This window comes from Chiloscyllium plagiosum, unplaced genomic scaffold, assembly GCF_037043375.1.
Source record: "Chiloscyllium plagiosum isolate Xiang-an unplaced genomic scaffold, Cpla_swu_hap1 HiC_scaffold_13, whole genome shotgun sequence".
Lineage (NCBI taxonomy): Eukaryota > Metazoa > Chordata > Chondrichthyes > Orectolobiformes > Hemiscylliidae > Chiloscyllium > Chiloscyllium plagiosum.
The window spans coordinates 22977518-22993507 of record NW_028270151.1 but is presented as its reverse complement, the minus strand read 5'-3'; the positions used below and the strand labels follow the sequence as shown (position 1 = coordinate 22993507).

Genomic DNA, 15990 nt, shown 5'->3' with positions numbered 1-15990 from the left:
CAGTGTGGATACAAACCATTCGGCCCAACAAATCCACACCAACTCATCCAATCCAGACTCCCCTCCTACCACCCTATCTCTGTAACCGTCCATTTCCCATGGCTAATCCACCTAACCTACACACCTTTTGGATTGTGAGAGGAAACCAGAGCACCTGGAAGAAACCCACGCAGACAGAGAAAAATGTGCAAACTGCACATAGACAGTCCCCCGAGGCTGGAATTGAACCCAGGTCCCTGGTGCTGTGAGGTAACAGTGCTAACCACTGAGCCACCATGCTGCATCCACGTGGCGATTTTATTTATACACAAGACACCTCTTCAGATTCCTGGCTACTAAAGATTATTGACCCCATTCTGCGCTGTCTAATTGGAAATATTTAGTTGAATCTTTATGCAAGTACATTTGGGTGCAGGTGTCAAAATTAGTCCAAAATGAAAAAGCAGCAGCATTTTCAGCTTTAGAGTTTTGAATAAAAATGAGATTGATTTGATCACTGGCAAGGAGTACAAGATGGTGCGTGGTTTGTCAGAGAAATTTCAGCAACTTGCTCCACACCTCCTCCTAGTGGTCAGACTGGAACAACCTTGTCTGCTGACACAGCAATTTATAGGAAAGCTTCAGCAAGACTGCATCAGAAGAAAGTTTGTTTGTGGATGGAAGGTGCGTGGCCTATAAAGAACTTCTAATTGCACTGTGTTACCTTGTGATAAAAAGCCCTGCAAGTAATCTTAGTGAGAGTGTGATACACTGAAATGTCACGTTTTGACCACAAATCCAAAAATTACCTTTGTTTACCTTTGGGTGATCGTAGAATAAACATCACAAAGTATAGTTCTTTTTTCATAAAAATGTTGTTCTCCTTAACATTGCAATTTCTAGTGAAGTCTCTTGATGGATACAAGATGGAAGTCTTGGACAAAATGGGTCCTTTTTTCAGCAATACTTTGGTTTGTTTTACCAAAGACTGATAGATGTGCAAAAGCCTGTGGTGTTGTGATTGCTTTCTAGTTAGGTTGCCCCAAAGTCAAATGTTTTTAGGGCTTTGATAGAACACGCTGTCTTAAAAAAAAAATGTTCATAATCCTTGCAAAACAATAAAAACAAACAATTGCTTCAGTGTTCAAAGTAATTGGTGGTGATGTTGGTGAGGCCTCTTCTAGAGTACTGGGTACAGGGTTGGTCTCCCTGCTATAGGAAGGATATTATTAAGGTGGAGACAATTCAGAAGAGATTTGCCAGGAATGGAGGGTTTGATTGATAAGGAGAGGCTGGATAGGCTGGGACACTTTTCACTGGAGCCGAGGAGGTTGAAAGGTGACCTTTTTGTGGAGGTTTATAATATCATGAGGGACAAAGATAAGGTGAATGGCAGGTGTCTTTCTGCTAGGGTGGGGGATTTCAAGACTAGGTGGCATATACATTAGATGAGATGAGAAAGATTTTAAAAAGACAAGAGGGGCAATTTTTTTGAGTGGTGTATGTGTGGAATGAACTTCCAGATGAAGTGGTTGATGCAGGTACAGTTACAATGTTTAAAAGACATTTAAACAAGTACATGAGTAAAACATGTTTAGAGGAATATGAGCCAAGCACAAGCAAGTGAGACTAATTTAGTTTGGGATTATGGTTGGCATGGACTGGTTGGATCAAAGGGTCTGTTTCCGTGCTGTGTGTCTGTATTACTCAAAGCACGTGTTCTATAAAAAGTCTGCAAGGAGAATGCTGTTTATTTGGTAGCTTTGTTTTCTGTGTCGGAATATCGTGGATCAATGTTTGATTTCAGGCCTTAAATAGATAATAAAAGTAGCTACATCAATGCAGGAATGTAACGCTGAGAGGTACTTGCTTCAATTTAACGTCTCATTGAAACAGCATCGTCTTGTTCAGGTGGATGTAAAGGATCTGTGTTTGTCTGAGCTTAATTCTATTTGTAAAATTTCATTCACAAATTCACTACCTATGTAATGGTGACTAAAGGAAGTTAACTGGATATAAAATACATGTACAAGACATCTCAAAGTAACATGAGGCTTATCAAAAATTATTATAAAGAAAGAAGTAACTTATTAACTCTAACTTTTATGTAATTATCTTGCTACCAACACTACCAGAAACCAATTATCTGGTTATTTGTCTTCTCATCTTTCCAACTACACTTTGCTATGATCCCAGCTGATGGTTATTACTGAACAAGTCAGATTGCAGACTGAAATCTAGCCTCGTCAATTGTGTTTTGTTTTTTTTATTTCACAAGATGCTCTTTCCCTGAAACATATACACCGATTTGGTTTTAACAATAAAAGAGAATTTTATTACACAAAAGAAATGCAGCTAAAATTAGATTAAAATAAAGATAAATTTGCATAATTACTCTGGGAGGGCTTCCATCATTTGTGTTCTTTGACACATACTGATTTTAAAATTGTAGCCCCAGTAATACTGACAAGTTAGTGATTAAACCTTCTCGTGCTCACAGATCAAAACACATATGCCACTTGTTCAAAACCCAAAATGCATGATGAGTTGTTTATATTTTACATGATGCAGAGGAAAAAGAAGCAGGTTTGAAGCCTTGACTTGGTAAATACCAGGAAACTCAATTCTCACTTTTTGTTGCAGTGAAGAGTTGTTGCAACTCAAGGACAAAATCATTACAAACACAATAAGCTTCAAAACTGTGACCTCGAGTGACCTCCAGAGGAACTACACGTGCTTTGGGCAAAACCGCAAAGGTCTGACCAGTGTACAAGTGACTTTAGCCTGGAAAGGTATTCAAACTTTATTCAAACATGCTAGGGATCTTAGCCCTCTACTGGATTTAGTCTGATTCATTGCCTGAAATATTTCTAGTGAGGTCTTCTTAGGCTCTTCCCACATGAGAAAAGATCATGGTTCAAGTTCCATTCCAAGGACATAAGCACATCGTTAAAATCATAATTCTTACAGTGCGGAAAGAGGTCATTTGGCCCATTGAGTCTGTGAGACCCTCCAAAGAGCATTCCAACCACTTATCCCTGTAACCTTGCAGTTCCCACGGTTAGTCTACCTAGCCTGCATGTCCCTAGACACTGTGGGCAATTTAGCGCGACCAATCCACCTAATCTGCACATCTTTGGATTGTGTGGGGGGGGAACCAGAGGACCTGGAGGAAACCCATGCAGACAGAAAACATTTACCTTAGGCTGGATTCGAACCCAGGTCCCTGGGACTCTGAGTGCTAACCATTGAGCCACCATATTGTCTACAGATCAGCAGTGATGGAGTGCTGCACTGTCATCTTTCAGGCAGAAAGCTAAACTGTCACTCTGTCTGCCCCCTCTGGTCGAGGTAAAAGGTCCCACAGCTCTCTGGCAGCACCCGGGGAGAGGAAACAGAGATAACATTTCCGTTTGACGAATGATCAATCTGAACACAATGAGAAGTTTTGGGAGGATTGAGTGGAGGCTGGAGGATTGTGAGATGAAGTACAGAGTTTGAAGTTTGGAGGATTGATGAAAGATGAAGGTCCTAGACAATGAGATCTGATATGTGCAGCACCATTTGTAAAATTTATTCAGAGGACACTTAAGAAGGTAGAAGGGAAAATGATGTTGTCTGTACCTGGTCTGGCTTACATGTGATTCCAGGCTTACATGTGATTCCAGGCACACAACAATATGGTTAACCCTTAACTGCCCCCTGGACCATTAGGGAAAAGCAATAAATTTTTACCCAGAGAGCCAAGACCGCATAGTGAATGAATAAAAGCTTGGGCTTATCTTTTTATTGCTTTTGGCATTAGGTTTAGTTGAATTGTATGAGTTTCAAAGATATTTTGGATGTTCTGGGGATATTAAAGGTGCTATGTTTGTAGTTTTGTTTTCCTTCTAACAAGATTTTTCTTTCATCGTTTTTCACCTGCTCCCAGCTCCTAGTTATGCAATTGAACTTGGATGCGCCTTTGGAGTTACACTATCGATCCTGATCACTTCCATCATTGTCTACCACTTCTGGTGGATTGAGATCGTGTTGCTCTACCGACTGTACTTTGGCGCCGATGAGACAGTGGGAGGTGAGGGAAGCCGGCAGTAGGATAATTGTCGAGCTGTGTGTGTGGCATGATGAATCCATGTGTCGAGCTCAGAATTCTCATAGTGAATTCAGGAAATTGGGGGATGTGCAAACTTTATTCCCACTGACATCCAACACTGTCCCCAAAAGTGATGGCTTTTCAGCTGACATTTGGCAGACCAAAGTGACCCAGAGCCTGGCCCCGAGTGTGGGTACTTTAACCAGCATGTTTGCTCTTTCCTCATCCTACTATAGGGTTGTTAATGTCCACCATGTTCCCTGCTGTCTAACCTCTGTACAGTAATAAGGGCAAAATACTGTGGATGCCGGAAACCTTAAACAAACAGTGTTGGAGTAACTCAGCAGGTCTGGCAGTATCTATGGAGAGAGAAATAGAGTTAATGTTTCGAGTCTGGAATGACTCCTCTTCAGAACTGTATGGGCTGCTGTATTTTAGATCAGAGTGGTGCTGGAAAAGTACAGCAGGTCAGGCAGCATCCGAGGAGCAGGGAAATCGACGTATCGGGCAAAAGCCCTTCATCAGGAATAGAGGCAGGGAGCTTCCAGGGTGGAGAGATAGAGGGGTGGGGGGAAGGTAGCAAAGAGTACAATAGGTGAATGGGGATGGGGATGGAGGTGATAGGTCAGAGGGGAGGGTGGAGACGATAGATGGGAAGGGAGATTGACAGGTAGGACAGGTCATGGGGACAGTGCTGAGCTGGCAGGTTGGAACTGAGGTAAGGTGGGGGAGGGGAAATGAGGAAACTGGTGAAGTCCACATTGATGCCCTGGGGTTGAAGTGTTCTGAGGTGGAAGATGAGGCATTCTTCCTCCAGGTGTCGGATGGTGAGGGAGCGGCGGTGCAGGAGGCCCAGGACCTCCATGTCCTCGGCAGAGTGGGAGGGGGAGTTGAAATGTTGAGCCACGGGGCGGTGTGGTTGATTGGTGCGGGTGTCCCGGAGATGTTCCCTGAAATGCTCTGCGAGGAGGCGCCCAGTCTCCCCAATGTAGAGGAGACCGCATCGTGAGCAACGGATACAATAAATAATATTGGTGGATGTGCAGGTAAAACTTTGGATGTGGAAAGCTCCTTTGGGGCTTTGGATGAAGGTGAGGGGGGGAGGTGTGGGCACAGGTTTTGCAATTCCTGCGGTGGCAGGGGAAGGTGCCAGGATGGGTTGTAGGGGGGCATGGACCTGACCAGGTAATCACGGAGGGAACGGTCTTTGCAGAAGGCGGAAAGGGGTGGGGAGAGTGGCGGGGTCTGTTTGGAGGTGGCGGAAATGTCGGCGGATGATTTGGTTTATGCGAAGGTTGGTAGGGTGGAAGGTGAGCACCAGGGGGGTTCTGTCCTTGTTAGAGGGGTTGGAGGGGTGGGGTCTGAGGGCAGAGGTGCGGGATGTGGATGAGATGCGTTGTAGGGCATCTTCAACTACATGGGAAGGGAAATTGCGGTCTCTAAAGAATGAGGCCATCTAGTATGTTATGTGGTGGAACTGGTCCTCCAGGGAGCAGATATGGCGGAGGCGGAGGAATTGGGAATATGGGATGCCATTTTTGCAGGAGATAGGGTGGGAAGAGGTGTAATCCAGGTAGCCGTGGGAGTCGTTTGGTTTTTAAGTGGGTGTCAAGTCGGTCATCATTAATGGAGATGGAGAGGTCCAGGAAGGGGAGGGAGGTGTCAGAGATGGTCCAGGTAAATTTAAGGTTGGGTGGAATGTGTTGAAGTTGATGAACTGCTCAACCTCCTCGCGGGAGCACGAGGTGACACCGATGCAGTCATTGGTGTAGCAGAGGAAGAGTTGGGGAGTGGTGTCGGTGTAACAGTGGAAGATGGACTGTTCTACATAAACAACAAAGAGACAGGCATAGCTGGGTACCATATGGGTGCCCATGGCTACCCTTTTGATCTGGAGGAAGTGGTAGGATTCAAAGGAGAAATTGTTGAGGGTGAGGACGAGTTCAGCCAAACGAATGAGTGTGTCAGTGGAAGGGTACTGTTGGGGACGTCGGGAGGGGAAGAAATGGAGGGCTTGGATGCCCTGGTCATAGCAGATGGAGGTGTAGAGGAATTGGTTGTCCATGGTGAAGATGAGGCGTTGGGGGCCGGGGAAACAGAAGTCTTGGAGGAGGTGGAGGGCGTGGGTGGTGTGTTGAACATATGTGGGGAGTCCTAGACTAGGGGGGGATAGGACAGTATCAAGGTAGGTGGAGATGAGTTCAGTGGGGCAGGAGCAGGCGCAGGCTTAGACAATGGGTTGGCCATGGTGGTCAGGCTTGTGGATCTTGCGAAGGAGATAGTCTGCACCTTCCGATTCTATGAGGTTGGAAGCTGTGGATGGGAGATCTCCTGAGTTGATGAGGTTCTGTATGGTCTGGGAGATGATGGTTTGGTGATTGGGGGGGTGGGGTCATGGTTGAGGGGGCGGTAGGAGGTGGTGTCTTAGAGTTGACGTCTGGCTTCAGCAGTGTAGAGGTCATTGCGCCAAACTACCACTGCACCCCCTTGTCCGCTGGTTTGATGGTGAGGTCGGGATTGGAGCAGAGGGAGTGGAGGGATGCACATTGTGAGGGTGCGAGATTGGAGAAGGGGAGGGGGTAGACAGGTTGAGGCAATTAATGTCTCGGCGGCAGTTGGAAATGACGAAATTGAGGGCAGGTAATAGGCCAGTACGGGGTGTCCAGGTGGATGGGGTGTGTTGGAGGCGAGTGAAGGGGTCCTCAGAAGGTGGGCGGGAGTCCTGATTGTAAAAGTAAAATCGGAGACGGCGGAAGAAGTGTTAGACGTCACGATGCGGAGGGATTGGATGTCCATGGTGAAGATGAGGCATTGGGGGCCTGAGAAATGGAAGTCTTGGAGGAGGTGGAGGGCACAGATGGTGTCTCGAATGTATGTGGGAAGTTCCTGGACTGGGGGGGGATAGGACAGTCCCTCATCACGATGTCGATTTTCCTGCTCCTCGGATGCCGCCTGACCTGCTGTGCTTTTCCAGCACCACTCTAATCTGGACTCTGGTTTCCAGCATCTGCAATCCTCCCTTTTGCCTGGGCTGCTGTATTCCCTCAGTTAACCTTTTACAATATTAAAACGTCAGGGGGTCCTTGTTCTTAGATCTCCTCGGGATTAATGCTCCGTGGCTGTGGATTACTAGATTCAGCGACCCACCCAGTCCGTTGTTTATATGCTGTGCATGTAACTGACTGGGAGGTGGAAGTGAGGCTGTCACAAGACATTCACATTGAAGTGTTTCTCTCTGCCTCTTTTCTCTTGTGATATTACAGACGGGAAGGAGTTCGATGTCTACATGTCATACGCGAGGAATTCCAAAGAGGAGGAGTTTGTCCTCACCACGCTGCAATCCGTTTTGGAAAACGAATATGGATACAAAATCTGCATCTATGACCGGGATAGTTTACCCGGTGGGAGTATGTATAGAATCTTTCAATGTCACCTGGTACTTTTACCGGAGCTCCTATACTCACCTAGCCTTTTCCCTCTATTCTCCACATCTCGAAGGTGACTAGAATCAGAGTTGTACAGCACAGAAACAGATCTTTCAATCCAACTCGTCCATGCCGACCAGATATCCCAAACTGATCTGCTCCTGTATGCCAGTATTTGGCCCATATCCCTCTAAGCCCTTCCTATGCATATACCCATCCAGATGTCTTTTAAATGCTGTGTTTGTACCAGCCTCTACTACTTTCTCTATCGGCTCGTTCCATACATGCACCACCCTCTGCATGAAAGTTGCCCCTTAGGTCCCTTTTAAATCTTTTCCCTCTCACCTTAAACCTATGCCCTCTAGTTTTGGACTCCCTGACTTGAGGAAAAATGTCCTGGTTACTCACCCAATCTATGCCCCTCATGATTTTATAAACTTCTATAAGGTCTCCCCTCAGCCTCTGATGCTCCAGGGAAAATAGCCCCAGCCTACTCAGCCTGTGTCTATCGCTCAAAAACTCCAAGCCCAGCAACATCTTCGAAAATCCTTTCTGCACCCTTTCAAGTTAGTAACATCTTTATTACCGCAGGGAGACCAGAATTGCATGCAGTATTCCAAAAGTGGTCTAACCAATATCCTATACAGCCACTAGCTGACCTTCCAACTCCTTTACTCAATACACTGACCAATAAAGGCAAGCGTACCAAACATGTTGACTTAGGCCCAGAAAACTCCAGTGGTTGTGACTGGCAGCTTCTGGTCATGATACAAAGAGGCCTGTTGAATGTCAGTTCCATTTCCCTAACCACTCAATGTGTTGCCATCTAAACCATTCACACCACTTCCAGAAAACACAGAATTGTTCCCTTGTCTGTGCTGTTTTACTCATCTGGGCTGCAACTATATCAGTTCAGTGTAAACATCAGCTTCCAACATTAACCTGGTAAACATTCAGCTGGTAAATGATGGAACGGTCGCAGTTCTGAGGAAAGGTCATTGGATCCGAAACGTTAACTCTGTTTTCTCTTCACAGACACTGCCAGAGTTGCTGAGCTTTTCCAGCAACTTCTGATGATAAGCCCAATTGTGAGTCTGAGTCTGTATCAATTTTGATACAGGAAACAGTTCATAGACAGGTATCTTTGGTCAACAAAGAAAAATGAGTTCATTTCGTATAAAACTTACTCCAACAAATACGCAAAGATCTGAAATGAAAGCAGAAATTACTAGAGAAACTCAGCAAGTCTGGCAGCGTCTGTGGGAAGAAAGCAGATTAGTTCTGATAAAAGAGCCACTGGATTCAAAACAATAACTCTGCTTTCTTCCCATAGATGCTGCCAGACCTGCTGAGTTTTGCATTCAATTTCTGTTTTTGTTTCAGATCTCTGGCATCTTTAGTTGTGTTTTTTTTTCAGGTTAGATTCCCTACAGTGTGGAAACAGGCCCTTCAGCCCAACCAGTCCACACTAACCCTCTGAAGAGTAACCCACCCAGACCCATTTCTATCTGACCAATGCACCTAACACTGTGGGCAATTTAGCATGGCCAATTCACCTGGGCTGCACATCTTTAGACTGTGGGAGGAAACCGGAGCACACTCACGCAGACACAGGGAAAATGTGCAAACTCCACACACACGGTCACCTAAGGCTGGAATCGAACCTGGGACCCTGGTGCTGTGAGGCAACAGTGCTAACCACCACCCCATTGTTTATTGTTTAAAAATGCAGAGATTATCATCAAAAAGGTTTAAATTGTACAAAGGTAGGTATGACTTCCATTCCAGCAAACCAAACTTTGACACTTGGCATTTCTAACATTGTCAAAGTTTGGTATGTTAGAATGTATGTTGGTAGACAGCGAGTGCCTTTTCCCTCGGATGGCTAGCATGAGGAGACATAGCTTTAAATTAAGGGGTGATAGATATGGGACAGATGTCAGAGCTAGTTTCTTTACTCCGAGAATAGTAGGGGTGCTCAATGCACTGCCTGCAACAGTGGTAGACGCGCCAACTTGAAAGGCATTTAAATGGTCATTGGATAGACATATGGATGTGAATGGAATAGTGTCGGTTAGATGGGCTTCAGATTGGTTCCACAGGTTGACGCAACATCGAGGGCTGAAGGGCCTGTACTGTGCTGTTATGTTCTATGTTTTACTTCAAGGGTGGATATAAAGTTGGCGGAGTGATAGGAAACAGAGTGTGATCGATATGATACAGGCTGGAGACTTGTGGAGGAGTTTCCTAGGAATCGGTTTTTGGGACTCATGTTTTTCCTAATGTATACATGATCTAGATCTTGGTGTGCAGGGAATGATTTCAAAGATTACAGATGACACACAACTTAGAATTGTAAACTGTGAGGTGGGCTGTTTGTAACTCCAGAAGGTCATTGGAAAGGTTCAATGCAGAGGAATGTGAGGTGATGCACTTTAGTTGGAAGAACATTATGAAGGAGTGGAGGGAGTTGGGTGTATATGGGCACAGATCATTGAAGATGACAGAGCAGTAAGTAAACCATGCAGTGTACTCACCTGGGTAGTGCAGTGAAGGTGGGGAAAGAGGGAGGGGATAAAATCAAAATGGAGTTGGTTCAATTAGTATCATCCGCTCTTAAATCAGGCCCTCCTGGCACACAGGAAAATGGGAGTGGACATTCCACCACTCTCATCAAACTTTCCTATCTTCCTTTTACATTACGGAGACCAGAACCATGCAGAGAGTTCAAGGTGATTTAACATAAGTTACCGATAATTCCATCATAACGTTGAAACACCGGGCCAAATGCTAGAAAGTAGGATAAGTGTAGATAGCTTGGCACAGATTCTGTGGGCCAAGGACACTATTTAGAGCTGTGTCAAGCCACATAACAGAAGCATAGCGTTGACCTGGCAGTGTTTGTTGCGAATGTTGACTATTATTCTTCATTTCTTTCTCCTGACAATGCCTTTTGTTTTGTATTTTAGTCATTACAGATGAGACATTGGCTTGTATTTGGAAAAGCAGGAGGCTGTTGGTGATATTGAGCCCGAATTACCTAGTGAATGGGACACAGGCTCTTTTAGAGTTGAAGGCTGGCACTGAACGCATGGCCAGCACTGGGCAGATCCGAGTTATACTGGTGGAGTTCAGCCCAGTGAAGAAAGTCCACCATGTGCCAGAGCTGAGGAGGCTGAAGGCGGTGACGGCAACCATCAAGTGGGAAGGGGAGAAGTCCCAAGATCCCAGGAGCCGATTCTGGAAGCAGCTCCGGGTCGCTCTTCCCACAAAAAGCAAAACACAGAGGTCCGAGAGAGAGAGCAGGAGGTTAGTGTATGACAATTGTGACTCACTCCTACAAGATGGAAAACTGCCCAGATATTCTGTTTCTGAGAACTGATGATTGCAATTGCCAACAAATATCTTCATGGTTAAAGAGCAAACTATGACTTAATAGTTGTTGAATACTCTACAAAGGAAGAAGTCAAATCCTCAATATGTTGAATATTAACTTATTGTTTAACAGTAAAATTCTTCCTGTATACCATGCTCCTTTTCAAAGATTCTGAAAAGGTACAAATCAGGGGAGCAGTAAAAGGAGTAAAGTTGCAGATCAAATCTTCAAACTGTCGTACAACGTATTGGTGGCAGTAGAGTGAGGAGGTGGAAATGTCTAGTGCATATTTCATTCCAATCTTCTCCTGTCTCAGTGAAACTGTGTCTTACCAATCACTGCCAAGACAACTGCCCCTTTGCAGCATTATCCAAGAAGTTTAACTTCTAAAGGGCATTTGGTCTCATGCTCCCTGAATTTTCAATTCTGTGTCCTCACTTCCACAACCTTCGCCAGTCTCTAGGTAGACCAGTAACTCTGCTGGCATTTGTTTTCTGTCCAATCACAGTTGGCTGGTAGAAATTCAACTCGCCAGTTTGATTTCAGAACTATGCCTCTTCACATTGACTATTAAATTAATTCAATTCAGGAACCATCTCAGATGGAAGTGACCTTCACATTCCACCAAAATGTGGCTATCATGAGTGTTCTTCCCTTTACCCGACTTGACAGCATGGAGCTTTAGTGCAGACTTGAGGGATGCATCAGAGAAACCCTTCCCTTCTTGCGTTCCAGTTGATGTCCCTGATCTATCTGGTGTGGCTTCCAGGCCAGTTCAGGCATGACCTGAAGAACAGCAAAAGAACAAAGGCAGAGGGATGCAAATGATGCTTTCCCATCATGAGCCATTGACCTGTTTCCCCTGTAATTGTCTCTCAGTTTGTGTGTGTCTGTCTCTGTGGACAATTCACAGTATTTTGGTATTGGCTGCTGAAAGAGATCAGAATCAATATGTGCCCTTTCTTCATGGATGCCGAGAAGGACAAATGGCAATAGTTGGATTCGTTAATCAAAGGTCAGTTATGGTTACATTCCTGAATTTCTAACTCGACACATGGAGTGGACAAAGTCAGAAGTCACATGACAACAGGTTATTGTCCAAACAGGTTTATTTGAAATCACAAACTTCTGACTTCAATACATCACAGTGTAATTATTTTTTTAAAATGGTTGGAGATTCAGAATTGCCAGTCCACTGAAGATTTTTAACATTTTCTATTATCAAGCAGCTTCTGAGTTCTAAAGTTCAAGAAGTGATCTTAATCAGTGTGGTTGGGGGTGGGTAGACTATAGCTGGGAAATCTTTGAGGAGAAAGTGAGGACTGCAGATGCTGGAGATCAGAGCTGAAAATGTGTTGCATTCCTGTAGAAAGGCTTATGCCCGAAACGTTGATTCTCCTGTTCCCTGGATGCTGCCTGATCTGCTGCGCTTTTCCAGCAACACATTTTCAGCTATAGCTGGGAAATGTGTATTAGAGGCAGGTGAGCCAATTGCTTCAAATCGAAATGGTGGAACAGACACTAGACTTCTTGACGACTTTAAATGAGCCGCAAAGTAGGAATCTTTCCACTTGATGGCAGAAAACCTGAGATGATGTTGAAGGAACCCAAAAAAAACAAGAGTAGTGGCTGGTTGAATTGGCAGCTTTCTTGAGGAACTGCTAGAGATCAAACTGATGGCTTTACATTGATTGAATAATCAAAAAGACAGGTGAACACATTGTCTGCCAGGCAAAATCTAATCTGCTGGTGGGACTAAGTAGGGCCACTTTATCATTGAGCTGCTCAAGATCAAATTCAAATTATTGATGAATAAGATTAATATTTACAGTAGTAACTGGGACAGGGTGGCATACAGTCAAGGTAGAGGAGTACAGTTGCTATAGTCTCACTCCTGTATGGGTTACAGTATGAAATAAAAATACTTTTCTGTATTATAAAAATGGACAATTAAAATGATTAGTTGGTAGATAAGATATTTATTAAAAAGACACAATTGGTTATACTACCAAAGCCAATGTTATGGAGAGATGACTGGTGGTGGTTTAACCTGAGGGTCATCATGCCTCAAGTGAGAGAAGAGATTGGAGTGGAGAGTCCTTCATGGTAACCTCAGCTATTACAGGAATTGAACCCATGCCTTTGTATCACTCTGCATCGTAAACAGCCACCTGAGCTAACCGATTTCCCCCACAGCTATTCAATAAAGGCGCAGTAATTGATTACCATACTGAGTCAGTAATATAGAAGTACGTATCCCTTTAAATATCCCCAAAATACAAACTCTTCATGAAAGGAAGGAAAACAAAGATGCCTTTCTCTGCAGAGATTGACTGCTGAAAAGAAAAGTGATTTGGCCCATGGATTATTCTTGAAAGAGAATAGATAAAACGTAGTGTCACAAAATCTATTGCTGTGCTGTTCTTGTTGTTGCGGCCAAGTCATTAATCATATACACAGCTATCTCTGCAGTCCTTCAGATAAAGCCTGCTCAGAAAATACTGAATGGAAAAATCCTTCCAATTGCTCTTTCCGAACAGCAAATAGGTCTCACCCTGAACTCAACAGGAATTTTTACTTTTCAGAAATGGGAACAGTCAGCAAGCAGTCCTTCCTCACTGTCTTCACTACCCCAGGTCATTCCATTACCAAGGCCCTCTGCATCCAGTCACTGTTCAAACAGCAGCAACAGCAAGGTTGATAGGAAAGTGAGCTTTTCTCATCAGCCACGTGAACTTGAGGAAGCTTTGTTTTTACAAACAAATCTAATGTTCACAGTGAACTTTCCATAACCTCTTTTACAAATGCCACAAAAATGGCTTCACTCTGGGTATTGTCACAAAACGTAATGAATTCATTTTTACACAATCCTTCACAAAATTAAATACTGCATGAAATATTAAACATGGAGCAGCCTGATAATGTGGGTTATTATTTTACTTGTTATAAGATGTGATGTTGAATTTGAGACTTGCTTATAAATATTTCACTACTTGTTCACTTCACAATTGTAAAATAAACCAATTAATTGATTTTTACGTTTCACCACAGAGCATTAATAAACTATCGGCGAATTGGCTAACACTGTGTAAGCTTAGTGTTAATTTAAGCAATAAAATTATCAGGACCGAGTGAGAATGGCAGAGTTCCTTCCTGAAAGGACATTAATGAACCAGATGAGTTTTGTGACAATTGACAGTAGTTATTGCTGAGATGAGATTTGTATTCCATGTTTATGCATCAAACTTAAACATCTCCAGCTGTTGGTGTCATTTGAACTGACATCCCAAGAGCGTTAACCTTTATTTCTGGGTCACTCGTCAAGTGATATTACTGCTGTGCCCCATCTCCCATAATGCTGTGCGTATGAGAGTAAGATGACAGATCCTTTCCCTATACTTCCAATTTTTTTGGTCTACTAGCCAAAAATGCATTGTGACTAACATTTTGAACAAGACTGTGAAGTACCGTATATAAAAGTAAAATACTGCGGATGTTGAAAGCCTGGGATCCTCCCCCATTTCCCACATGTCTGCACTCGCTCCTTCCCAGAACAACAATAAGATTGTCTATGTTCTCACTCCCCACCCTACTAGTCTCTACATTCAAAGGATCATCCTCCCCGATTTCTGCAACCACCTGAGAGATGCCGTGACCAAACACATCTTTCCCTCCCTGCTGCATTCCACAGGGACCATTTCCTCCAAATCATCTTGTTCCACTCCTCCATTATTCTGACCAGCTCTTCATTTCCCCACGCACCTTCCCATGCAACTGCAGAAGGTGTAACACTTCTCCTTCCTCCCTCATTGTCCAAGGCCCCAGCACATCTTCCGGGGGAAGCAGCATTTCACTTGCACTTCTTTCAATCTAATCTATTGCAAACATTGCTTACAATACAGTCACCTTTACATCGGGGAAGATCAAGCGCAGACTGGGTGGCCACTTTCAGAATACCTGTGCTCCACCTGTAAGAATGATTCCCGCCCTTCCAGCTTCTTGCCAGTTCAGTAAACCATCTTGTTCTCATGCTAACATTTCTGTCCTGAGCCTGCTGCAGTGTTCCAAAAAAAGCACAATGTGGGCTGGAGGATCAACAATATGTTTTCAACATTAGTACTTTACGGCCTCCAGGACTCAATACAGGACTGAACAACTTGAGAGCCTGAATGCTGCCCTCCGTTTTGATTAGAGGACCCCCAATACCTCTCCCTCCCTGGCTGTATTTTCATTATGTCTTAAAAACACAGAAAACATTGGGGGAACCTCAGTGGGTCTGGCAGTATACGTGGAGAGAGAAACAGTTAATGTTTCAAGTCCAGTATTCCTATAAGAGCCTAGAGTCATACAGCATGGAAACAGACACTTGGGTCCAACACATCCACACCATACAGGTTTCCTAAACTGATCCTGTCCCATTGGCCAGCATTTGGCTTATGTTCCTCTAAACCCTTCCTATTTAAGCACCCCTTCTTAAGACGTTTTCTCTTCTCTCCTGAAGAACCAGGCTCGAAACGTGAACGCTGATTCTTTCTCCACAGATGCTGCCAAATTCAAGAATGTACGAACTAGGAGCAGCAGTAGGCCATCTGGCCACTCCAGCCTGCTGCGCCATTCAATAAGATCATGGCTGATCTTTTGGTGGACTCAGCACCACTTACCCACCTTCTCACCATAACCCTTAACTCCTTCACTGTTCAAAAATCTGCCTTTGACTTAAAAACACGCATTGAGGTAGCACGGTGACTCAGTGGGTAGCACTGCTGCCTCACAGCTCTCGGGACCCGGGTTCAATTCCTGACTCCGGTGGCTGTCTGTGTGGAGTTAGCACATTCTCCCGATGTCTGTATGGGTTTCCTCCGGGTACTCCGATTTCCTCCCACAATCCGAAGATGTGCAAGTTAGGTGACTTGGTCATGCTAGATTGCCCATAGGGTTCAGGGATGTGTAGGTTAGGTGTGGAGTAAATATAGGATATTAGGATAGGGGAATGGATCTGGGTGGGTTACTCTTCAGAGGGTTGGTGTGGACTTGTTGGGCCAAATTACCTGTTTACATACTATAGGGATTCTATGATATCCCTAATTGCTTCCCTGGGCAGGGAATTCCACAGATTC

The 15990-nt window shown here is 44.3% G+C and overlaps 1 protein-coding gene across 4 annotated transcripts in view; it reads left to right on the top strand.

The window, feature by feature from the left end:
• LOC122556134 (interleukin-1 receptor accessory protein-like) overlaps positions 1–13955 on the top strand; it is a 58104-nt gene extending 44149 nt beyond the window's left edge. For 3 of the 4 annotated variants that reach the window (XM_087993361.1, XM_087993359.1, XM_087993360.1), the window contains 4 exons: positions 2623–2771; positions 3911–4054; positions 7336–7479; positions 10467–13955. In XM_087993361.1, coding sequence (XP_087849487.1) covers positions 2623–2771; positions 3911–4054; positions 7336–7479; positions 10467–10879 — 850 coding nt within the window. In that variant the 3' untranslated portion in view covers positions 10880–13955. The remainder of the gene's footprint in view (positions 1–2622; positions 2772–3910; positions 4055–7335; positions 7480–10466) is intronic. The other variant, XM_087993362.1, reaches the window with a different exon arrangement.
• The last annotated feature ends 2035 nt before the right edge of the window (positions 13956–15990 follow it).